At 40.0% G+C, this 12,111-nt stretch overlaps 1 protein-coding gene across 5 annotated transcripts in view; it reads right to left on the minus strand.

Annotated features, from left to right (window-relative positions):
• The window catches only part of PTBP3 (polypyrimidine tract binding protein 3), a 97,535-nt gene that overhangs the window by 32,949 nt on the left and 52,475 nt on the right, over window positions 1-12,111 (minus strand). For all 5 annotated transcript variants that reach the window (XM_067553226.1, XM_067553224.1, XM_067553225.1 and 2 more), the window contains 2 exons: window positions 11,298-11,467; window positions 9,722-9,868 (listed from right to left, as the gene is read on the minus strand). In XM_067553226.1, coding sequence (XP_067409327.1) covers window positions 9,722-9,868; window positions 11,298-11,467 — 317 coding nt within the window. The remainder of the gene's footprint in view (window positions 1-9,721; window positions 9,869-11,297; window positions 11,468-12,111) is intronic.

A 12,111-nucleotide genomic window follows, 5' to 3' on the forward strand; every position in this document is an offset into this window, starting at 1 on the left:
AAAATGCTGGTTACCAGTTTATATTCTAGAGACAATGTACTTATATTTAGAAAATATTCACACAAGACTCGAATGGATAACTTTGGGTCAAGAATACAATCAAGTTATTTGGTGGCAGAATGCCATATTGTATTTGCACACAATCTGCAGCAACAAAAAAACTGGCAGACTACCATCAACATTCACTGTGTTCCTCACTGTTAATTTTTTATGTTTCAAATGGATTAATAAAGCCTCAATTTTACAACTGTTCTAAAATAAGCTGAAAGCCCCAAAGAGCAAGGATGAGAGACTTTCAACACACAACAGAAGCCAAGCTGTGTGGGTCCTGTTCCATCAAGCATACCTGCCGTATGATAAGCTCATTTCACCTCTCTTCCTTAGTTCCACCATCTGTAAAACGGTAATAAGAATACCTATTTTTCTTTGTAAAGCTATTTGAGATCTATGGATGAGAGGCGCTATATAACAGCTTATTATTATAATACTATGTCACCACTACCATGCTGACCCAATAAAGCATAACTGCTCTACCGTTGAGCAGTAAGACACTCTCTGCTCCATTTTACTACAATAGTGTATTTTACAAATATGTATCACATCCAAATGCATAACTAAACCTGTACAAAAGCATGCATTTTGTTTGTTAATTAAAAAGGTTTACTTGATGTGTTTGTTTTCCCTTTTGTCAAATTTACACATATGAAGGGGAGTAAGCGTTCCGAAGTCTGAACTGTCAGACAGATTGCTTTAGGTTTGATTAAGAACATGTGTGCGATTTAACCGCAACCATGTGTACACTTTGGATATACCTGGCCTTAGCATGCTATTCTGAAACCATTCACATTCCAAAGGTATGCTGCAACATGTTCTCTGAGGCAACTTTAAATTGACTGTAAGCCAGTGGGCCAACTCACCAACTGGTGCATCAAAATCACGCTCCAGACTTAGGATTTCAATCCTTTTTCTTCAGGAATTTCAAAAAGTTCAAACTATAAACCATATCCTTTCTCCTGACCTGGGGTCTTCTACAAGAGTCTATTCCCTCCAGGTCTTGCTCCCCAAGTCCTCTGCCTTTCTATTCCCATCTGCTGGAGCCTTCCTCCATCATACATCAGACTTCTAGACTTTTAACTAGCTCCCTGAAGGGTTGCATACTGAGGCTGGCAGCCTGTAAGCTAACGAGAGCCCCTCTGCTTCCTAAACTCAGCTTGCCCTTTGTATCCCACCAGGCCTACTCTTATCTTTTTACCACGTGACTTTTGGACTTATTCTCCCTTACCTGGAAATGTAAGATAAGCGCAGCACAGGGTGAAGCTGAGCCCCAACCCCCTTAAAGGCCTCATCCTGTGACATTGATACTATGCACTGTGAACGCAGGCATAAGTGGAACTAGCTACTGGTTGAACACTGACCATTATTGATTTCCCAACCCCTCTATCAGATCCTTTAAACTGAAATTCAAAGGCAAGTTAGACAGGAAAATTAAATGGCAAAAAGGTTGATTAACTCAAAGTTAAGGAAGTCCGGTGATAGCATGGAACTCAAACTTTTGAAAACAAGGAAACACAGAATTAAGGTAAGTGCCCACACAATTTTAACTCTGCCCACAGAGAGCTGGGAATGGCCACTGGAAATTATCTGCATGTGTTCTAGCTGCATGCACCATGTCAGGTGTAGCATAATGAATGGTGGAGGAATAAACTGAAACAGCTTGGAAGAGCTGTGATTGTGATATGAGGAGACCTGGGGATTTGTTCAAAGCACACCACAGAGCTGTGACTGTGATATGAGGAAATCTGGGTTGGAGTCCCCCCAAGTGTATTGTCAAAAAAAGGAGATGCATCTGTTCCTAGAGATTCCCAGTCTGCATCACTTCAATATTGTGTGTGGGTTGTGTTGTAGCAGGTCATTGGGGTCTTCTTGCCAAGAGTACTGTCAGTAGTGAGGTGGGATATGAAAGCAGTCTGTGGATTTAATAATGGATATGGGAAAGGAGAGATTACTTACCTTGTATAGTAACTGGAGTTCAAGATGTTTGTCCCTATGGGCGAAATTCCACTTCAGGTGCACATGTACCCCATACACCTTCAATTGGAGATTTTTGGTAGCAGGGCCCATCTGGCCTGCATATGTGCTCTAGGAATCCTCATGCCCCATACTAAGGAGATATCGAGCTATGTGGGTGAACCACCGTCAGTCCCTACTGTACTTTAAACTCTCAGAAGACTCCAAAGCAGAGGGGATGGAGGGCAGTGAGAAACACCCATAGGGACAAACATCTCCAAGAACTCCAGTTACTGTACAAGGTAAGCAACCTCTCTTTTTTCAAGTAACATCCCTATGGGAGTGCCACTACAGGTGATTCCTAAACAATATTCCCTGAATAAGGTGGGAGCTTCAGAGTCAGATTCTAAAATGGATTGCAATTCTGCCATGCTGGGAGGCACATTTGCTCCAGAGGCATACAATAAGTATAATGTTTGGAGACAGTATGAATGGAAGCCTAAGTGGCAGATCTGCAAATTTCCACAACTGGTACATGTTTTTAACAGTGCCATGAAAGTAGCCTGAGAACTGGTAGAATCTAAAGATGGGGCTGTTCCAGATCCTCTACCAAAAACATCAAAATTGAAGCTTAGCCGATGAAAAAGGCCAGGTAGTAGTGGTCGATATAGAAGATGAATTCCTTTTCTGATATGAGGTCACTTCTTGAGTGGCTCAGCAGACCAATGAAAGGTAGGGAATTGGACTAGACACGATCTTTGAATCATCTGTGACTTGCTAAACTCTCTTTTTCACAGCTGTGTAGATCCCAAGCGAGCAGTGAGGCCCTTGAAGGTGTGGCAAGGACTCATCAGTGGACTCACTGAAATATCAGCTGCATCCAGCGAGGCCTGTAGCAAGGTCTTTGTTAGGAGCTGACCTTTAGCGATGATTGCCTTCCATCGGTCTGTTCTTGATGTTCCAAGTGGAGAGATACTCGAATTAAAATTTGCTGTAGTTCATGTGATTACACTTTGTCATCAAAGTTTAGTAATTTGCAATCTTGTGCTATAGTGTCGTGGAGAAGTACCTCTTGCGACCAAAGACATCTACACATTCTTGGTCTTTCCTCATCATATAATGTTACCTTGGAATGATGTCTTCTGTGCTCATTGACAGCATCAACAACCAAAGAGTTAGGAAGAGGCTGTTTTCACTAGAAGAGGAATTTTTCACTAGAACATATTTTTTGTCAGCTCTTTAACATGCAGGTGGGATGGTGTCTAGAGTCTGCCAGACGATTTTGGAGGGTTCAAGTAAAGCCTCATTCATCAGCAGACCACTCAACTGGAAATTGTCATGCGGAGAATGTCTAAAAGTTTATGCTGAGACTCTTGGACATCCTTAAAGGGGATCTGAAGTGATTTGACGATACCTTTCATAAGCTCCTGATATTGTGTGAAATCATCAGGATAAGAAGGTGTGTGGTGGATGGATTGGTCGCTCAACCAGAAGAGGAATATTTATTTGCGGTGTCGCTTCCTCATCAGTTCTTGCCTCTTGCTCCTTGGCATACTCCTGTTGAGGAGGAAATTGTTGAGAAGGGATAGATAGAACAAGAGACAGTTGAGCGTGGTGGTCCTCGCAGATGTAGCTGGGAGTTCTTGAAAACTGCTGCTAACAGGAAGCTCATGGATCCCAATTATAGCAATTGAGAGGGACCATGAGGAATACGAGAAAGCATCCAGCATTTCTCATACTAGGTTGGATGAGGGGAAGCACGAGATTGCCTGGATCTAGGAACCTCTCTGTCAGGAAGTCAATAGAGAGAGATGGTTCTGGGGTGTTAAGCAGAGAGAGGAGGCAGGGCGCTGGGCCCAGGTCTGAGGCTGGTCAAAGAAAACGATTCATCTTAAGGAGTCTAAGCTTAGTCTCTCCATTTTTCTCGATGTGCTCTTGAATGCTGAACAGATCCTGCACTTAGAGATTCTGAGTGTCTCCCAAACAACAGATACACTAGGAATGCAGTCACTGACCAGGACAGATTCCTAGCAACTGAAGCAACATCTGAATGCTGGGATCCAGGCATACCTCGGGAAAGAACTCCAAATGGGAGAACGCCTCAAAAAAGGAGGGGAGTACCTACCATAAAAAAAAAAAAAAAAAAAGACCCTCTAAAATAAAAGGAAGAATTCTAAAGCGAAACTAACAAGTAAACTAAAACTAAACGTAACGCTAAAGCTGGAGTCAGCTATTCCTAGAAGGGGAAAAATAAGTAGCTCCATCTCAGGCCAAGGCGGTTATGAAGGAAGTGGTGGTTTACCCATGTGGCTCTATACATACTCTATATATCCTCAGTGCAGAGCACAAGGATGCCTAGAACATGTATGGGCTGAACAGGCACTGCTATGATAAACTTCTGATCAAAGATGCATGCACACCTGAAGCGGAGCACCCATAGGGACATAAACCTATGCTACTACTTTGAGTAAAGTGGAATCCTGCGTGCAAGTGTAAAGGGGCTATAAAAGGGTATGAAGTGGTTGTTACATTTTACAAGAGTGATATTCTTTCAGGGCAGTAGGCTCAGTATTTGAGCATAGGGCAAAGTGCAGGTAACGCCTGTCCATTACAATGAAAAGGTGGAATGTAATGTCTGTGTTATGGGTGTTGTACAAACAAATCTGTCTTTAAGGGTCTGGGGACCTGTAGAGTGGAAAATCTCCAAACAGGAGGAGAAGTGAAGTGTTAATCCCTGAGTTTTAAATGCTACAGAGCTTGAGAGGCCCAGAGGGAACTCAAAATTTAACAACCACTTCATACCCTTTTACAGCTCACAGACACACACAAGCTTGGGCAGGAGAGGAAGAAAGGGGCATGCTTTCATAGCAAATTGTCATTTTCAACTGCAGGACCAACTGAGGAAGGAGGAAACAGGTTACACAAGAGGAAGACATTCCATGATATAGAGAAGCCATCTGAAGGAAGAGGGCCTGGGATTCCTTAGAGGACTGTAACCTAAACCCAAAGAATGCTTTGGAGTTGTAAGGAAACAGAAGCAGGGAAATGTGTACAGGTATTTTTTTTTCCTAGCGCTGTATATTTCTTGTGCTAACTAAAGTAAAGTGTGCCCCTGAACAGCTGAGCTGTAAACCCAGAGCTCTCACAAGATCTGAGTGCTGGGAAAGGGGGTGCTTAAGGTATTGGATGGTCCAGAGCAGCTGGCCCTGAGGACCCATTTCTGTGAAGGATAACAGAAAGCCTGTGCCTAGGAACTGCGCCAGAGAAAGAGTGCTGCACCAGACTCAGACCAAAGGAAGCTTAAGAACACATGAGTTTAAGTGCCCCAGTGTGGTGGTCACAAACATAGCAGCTTGGTGAGTTTCCAGCAGAGGGAGCTTTACCAAGGCTATATGACAGTGAAGGGAGCATCTGAACTAAAATGCCAAGACCTAGATCCCTGAACAGGGGGGAAAACAGTACAAATACAAAATGAGATGGTATTGGCAAGAGGTGAGAAGAGAATAAGCAACTGCCTTATCCTCCATGCTGAAGTGAGTTTATTTTAATCTCATCTCCTAATTCTGTTGTAAATATTACTGTCATCTGACGAGGCATTATATTTGCCACAGGAAAGGAATGGAATTGAAAGTGTCTACAACAAAATAGGATCCATAAGAGAATGTGCCTAAAGAAGAAATCCCCAGTATGACAGTGTGAACCGCTGCTATAAATGGAAAATTTCCATTCTGACACTGAACAGTAACTGTTGTAAAAGGTAAAGTGTGTCATACAATATGCTTTCCACTTTGTAATTTTCACCTTGATCATCATGAATACACAGCACAACCAGCCATCTCTAGAAGTCAGGCAGGAATAATACGAAAGTCTGACAGACATGTATTGCTACCTATCTGTGTACTTTCATATAACTGTAGATTTTCTGCTTAAGAGGTGTACAAGAACACAGGTAAATCCTTCAACATGCTCTGCTCTAGAATGCACAAGCATATGCATTAAAAGATTAGTATTTTTATCAATGAGTGCACAACATGGAAAATCTGATTCTTATCTTCTGCTAGAAAGTCCATTGAGACCACAGTGGAGATGACAATTAAGGATCAATTAATCCTTAGATCAACGCCCTGGGAGAATGCTCCTGAATCATGACTTCCAAAGCTGTTAATATTAACAGCACAATTAACAGAATTGTGAGAAAGAGGCAATGAGCATCTGAAATTAAAAATGAAATTTGCTTTTAAAAATAAGGAATATGGAACATAGTTATTCCACAAAGACTGGAGCTGCTGATTGCCTAATTATGATGAGGGCAGCTTCATAATCTTGGTTAGTCTCAGCTACAGGGCTTTGAGAAGAGGGACAACTGCATTGCAAGGCAATCTTTTCTCTGGTTATCTCATATGATTACTATGGTGGCAACTTGAAACTCAACTAAACCGAGTCCGATAACCGAGCATGCAAATCTGGAAACAGCAATTTCATTCCCATCTCCCTCCATATGATAGTAAGATATATACAGTCAACTTGTCAGTTCAAGACCATCACTTACTAGGTCCTCATATAGTCTCACAAAAGGGAAAAGTCTTCTGGTTTTAAAAAGATTCTTTTAGCAGGCATAGCGATCACCTGTGCTGTTGCCTAGAGTGCCAACTGAAAATTTAGGATATTAATAATATGCCATTTAGAAACTCATGAACCATGTTTGATTTGAGGGAAGCCATAAACTACCAGACATTCTGTAAGTTCCCTTATTGCTATGATGAGGCTAAGATAGAGGGACCTGAGTTGCTAGCATTTGTCCTAGTAGCAGTATAGTAGAAATGGGTAGTAAGATCTAATTTTGATGTGAAGGTAAATTCCACTAGGTCTATGTCATGAAGTCACTGGAATTCAAGGCTGCCAAGAAAAACATCAAGTAGCTCTATGCAGAACCTCCACCCTCACACATTTGCCGAGTTGTTTAAGCTGTATTCTGTCTTCAAATAGCTATCCTTCCGTACCAAAAAGTAAAGGAAAGCTTGCAGAATTTTCTTGCACTCTGTAAATTGCTCGACAGCCCCAATGTATTAGATAGGCGAATGATCTCTTGAGGAATGCCTTGGTTATTAAGGGAAATGGAGAACACAGACAATGGTAGAGCCTCTCTCCCTTTGCGAGGTTTTCTGTGCACAAGAGCATATCAGTCCCTGAAAGTCTCCAGAGTCCTTCTCTCTGCCACTATATGAGTGCAAAGGTCCCAGAAATAGAGATGTTAAACCCTAATACTCATCTGAAAGTCCATCACAGAGGTAATTTAGCTGGTAGTCATAAGAAGGTTCAGAAGAAGATGAGTTTCCTACCTGGCCTATCCCTCAACATATCCCAGAGCAGATACGTATTCCCTGATCACGCTGCCAAAAGATCTAATGAAGTCTCCAGAAACCTCCCTGCAGGAGAAAGATGTTTCCCCTCTTTTCCCCCCAAAGCTGCTGTATCACAGGTTCTTCCAAAATGAACACAAGAAAATTAGAGGAGGGGAGTTTTTATCTGGTCATCTTTCCAGGTTTTTAAGGAGAATTGCTACCTGATCTGTGGTCACCCAGTGTGGTGATGAAGTTCCAGACACATAATGTATCAAATTCAGAAATCTAAATGAGAGCAAAACTGACTCACTGTGACAGTCTATCCAGGCAAGGAGAAAGACAACAGATACCTGAAAAAAAAACCACTACATTCTTTCAAAGAGAGCAGTCTGAGAATCTATTTGGTCTTGATGTAAAAAGATAACTTCAGGGGGCATGACTCTCTTGGCAAGAGACACTATTCCTACCTCTATATCAGGGAGCTTCATAAGATCATTTGGAAAAAATGCTAGAGTTAAAGAATTGTTTGCTGATGAGAGGTTAAAAGAAGAGTACAGGAGAAGCCTGCCCTGAAGCACACAATTAGCTGACAGAGCTAGCCATTGACTCTTCAGCTGACTCCTCTATAGAAGCATGGCAAATGGCTGTTACAGCAGGCTCTGACACTTCCCAACTCAGAGTGAGAATCCACTGCAGCATTTGCCAGCCCCCCACAGTAAACCATTAACCTACCTCATGACAGTGGCCAGTGCCAGATGCTTCAGAGGGATTGAACTTCAAGTGATCCATCCTGTCACCCAGTCCCAGCTTCTGGCAGCTGGAGGTTTAGGAACACCTAAGTCATGACCACCTTAGCTGATAGCCATTGATGAACCTCATCTTCCGAGAACTTATGCAATTCTTGATTTTTAACCCAGTTCTACGTTTGGCCTTCACAACATCCCCGAATTCCACAGGTTGACTGTAAATTGTGTGAAGTACTTTCTTTTGTTTGTTTGTTTTAAACTTGCTGCCTATTGATTTCATCAAGTGACCCTTAATTCTTCTATTAAGAGAAGGGAGTAAATAAAATTTCCCTATTCACTTTCTCCAGGCCATCTATGATTTTATAGACCATCAGATCTCCTCTTAGTTATCTCTTTTCTAAGATGAACAATCACAGCCTTTTTAATCTCTCCTCATATGGAAGCTGTTCTACACCCCTAATAATTTTCATTGCCATTCTCTGTACCTTTTCCAATTCTAATAAATCTTTTTTGAGAGGGGGCAACCGGAACTCCACACAGTATTCAAGATGTGGGAGTATCAGACAGTATGATATTTTCTGTTTTTATCATCTATCGCTTTTTGAATGGTTCTTAACTTTCTGTTTTTTTTTTTTGGCTTACCACTGCACAGAGTGGATGTTTTCAGGGAGCTATCAAAAAAGACTCCACAATCTCTTGCTTCAATGGTAACATTTAATTCAGACCCCATCATTTTGTATGTATAGTTGGGATCGTTTTTTCTAATGTGCATTCCTTTGCACTAAACAGTGAATTTCAACTACCATTTTGCTGCCCAGTCACCCAGTTTAGGGAGATCCCTTTATAACTCTTCACAGTCAGCTTTGGACTTAACTATCTTGACTAATTTTGTATAATCTGCAAATTTTGCCACCTCACTGTTCATCCCTTTTTCCAGATAAATTTATGAATAGGTTGACTAGCACTGGTCCCAGTACACATCCTTGGAGGACCCTGCTATTTAACTCCCTCCATTGTGAACACTGACCATTTATTCTTACCTTTTGTTTCTTATCTTTTACCCAGTTACTGATCCAGGAGAGGACCTTCCTCTTATCCCATGATTGCTTAGTTTGCTTAAGAGCCTTTGGTGAGGGACCTTGTCAAAGTCTTTCTGAAAGTCCAAGTACACTGTGCCCCTTGGATCACTCTTGTCCACATACTTGCTGACTCCGTCATATAATTGTAATAATTTGTGAGGCATGATTTCCCTTTACAAAACTGTGTTGACACTTCCCTAACATATCGTGTTCATCTATATGTCGGATAATTCTATTCTTTGTTATAGTTTCACCCAATTTGCCTGGTAATGACGTTAAGCTTACTGGCCTGTAATTGTCAGGATCACCTTTGGCACCTCTTTTGTATAAAGAGCTTTTAATGTGCAATGGCATTTTATAGACATGGAAGATGATAAGTCCCTGCCTAAAAGAGCTTACAATCTAAATTATGACTGAGTGGAGTAATATCCTATCAAAGATGACTACTCATTTTACATTAACAGAAAGTAGTTCATTAATTTAATGCTCACTAACGTAAATGATGTACCATTGTATTCATTTTTTTACATGGAAGCATTATACTTACAGCTTGATTAGGAAGATTGTCAGTCTTAAGTTCTCTGTGATTGGAATACTGAATATAAACAGGCTGACTGCGGAGGTGAGGCGTAACAGGAGTGTAGTAGTTCACCATAGTAACAGCAGCTTCTTCAGAAGCCATTTCCAAGAAAGCCTAAAATCAACAAAAACATAGCAATTTTCAATTATTTGTTGTTTGCATATCAGATAAATGATTATTCTATCTCCCAAATCCACCTCCTCTAAGAAATTCATGTGAACTAAAAAAGTACAGATGTGATTTGCTCAGTATTTAGACACAAAATACTATTTACTATTTATATTTTTGAAAATACTTTTGAGACTTGCAGTCATTTTAGCGTTAACCTGCAAATCCTTTTTTAATTTGTAGTATAGTAAAAAAGAAACAGATCAGGTTTCCACTGTGAGAGGCACTAAACATATGATGTATTGAATGCTCTTCACGCCGAAGGGAAGAGTATCACTTTTTAGGTTCCAAATCCATAATTGCTGCCTACACATTTAGGGGTTTGGGTTTTTTTGTTTGGTTGGTTGGTTGTTTACATAATGCCAAATGTTCACCAAGCTGATGTCATCACACCTACCACAGAACTTCATTAGAGCCTGTAGACTGCCAAAAGGCACAAGGACAAAATAATTTCTGTATCACTGTTATTTTGTATATAATAGTAAACTTTGCAAACTTAAGCATCTTGAAAAAATATTCTTACTTTATCCCTGAATAAAATCAGTAGGCTCCACAAGGAAGATAGTTGGGACATAAGCTGAATGCATCACATCAACCAAGACAGCAATCCATTGATGGTTGGGCATACTTATATTCCCACTGTCTTCCAGGCACAAACATGTAGCAGGGATAGTTATATTGAACTTTAGTGACTATAGCACCCTGGTAATGAGTTTGATAGATTCCTGGAACCCAGTGCTGTTCCGAACTACGCAATCAACAAAACAGGAGAATACATGCACTCAGTTTAGCAGTAGGATGGTGCACAAATTGAAAGCTAGTTAGTGTCAAATGACATCAGCAAATCAAATGCCTAAAACACTGGTCTAATAAATTAACCAACTATATGAAATTTAAAAATAAAGATTTCACTACTCAGGATAAAGATTACGTCTTATTCTGAAAAGAGACTTAGTTAAGCAAAAACCAGTTCACTTTTTCTTTAAATAAAAAATAAAACATAGGTAACCATAGTTCTTAATCATCAGCAGGATGTTTGAGAACAGCTGTAGCATCAATGTAGTTCTTTACCAGTGTACACATACTTTTATACAAGACAGACAATAAAAAGCATTACTCAGAATTCTGAATATTAAGTAACATGATTGTTCTATTTTATCTTTTCCAATAACATAAATGGCATATGTTGAGCATTAACACATTTTGTGATCAATACCATTGTACCATTTACTGTTTTAAAACTGATGTGCTACAGTTTTGAATAAGCTATAAAATAATAATTGGCCCTACAATATTTCAGCCAAATGCAACCTCAACGGGGTAAACATATGTAAATAGCGTTGTCTTGTATTTTGGCCCACAAATAACTACATACCTGGCTTTTTCCTTTCAACATCAAGAGATTGGTTACTTTGCCAAAAGGGAGACCTAATGAAATGACCTCTGCTTCAGTGACATCATTTGGAATTTTACGAAGATGAAGGACACGAGAAGGGGAGCAGGGAGATCTGTCTCCTTTAAATTTCTTGTTGTCATTCCCATTAGCTAGAATATTAGCGAAAGAACAATTACTACAAAATGCATAATTCTGAAAAAGTAATCAGATGGACTGTTTCCTTTACTGGTATTAAAGGTGATCACCACCTGTAGTTAGCAATATTAAAAGAAAGACAATCAATCTATCATCTAGTGAATTAAAAATGTCACAAGTAGTTTAAAATACTACAACATCTGCTCCCAATTTCCTCTGCAAACTTGTGTGGTTTTAGAGCCACAAGGCCACGACCCTCTCCTTGAAGTTTCTCTTCAAGGTTCATGTGTACCATATCATGTACAAGAAGTTAACCAACTAATCATACATTCAAGGGCAGTTGGAGACAGAGTAAATTTTTATTTATCAGCTATGTTCTATTCTTCACCACTACCCTTTTTCTGTTGCTTATCTTCCTAGATTGTAGAATCATTATGGTAGGGACTGTCTATTGTGACTAAATCAACTAGTAAACAATGGGTAGGAATTTAAATAAAATTTAAAAAAATATGGGTGAAAAAATAATCAGTGGACAGGAAACTGATTATACAGAAAATGTGATCAAATGCACCTATAAATATGAAACATTTTATTCTCTAATCTTGTTTTACAGTAGACAAAAATTTCAGAACAGTGATTTTTACGTTGACAGTGTCCA

The sequence above is a fragment of the Emydura macquarii genome, unplaced genomic scaffold (genome assembly GCF_026122565.2).
Source record: "Emydura macquarii macquarii isolate MOO-44397 ecotype Brisbane River unplaced genomic scaffold, CSIRO-AGI_Emac_v2 contig_1451, whole genome shotgun sequence".
NCBI classification, from domain to species: Eukaryota; Metazoa; Chordata; order Testudines; family Chelidae; genus Emydura; species Emydura macquarii.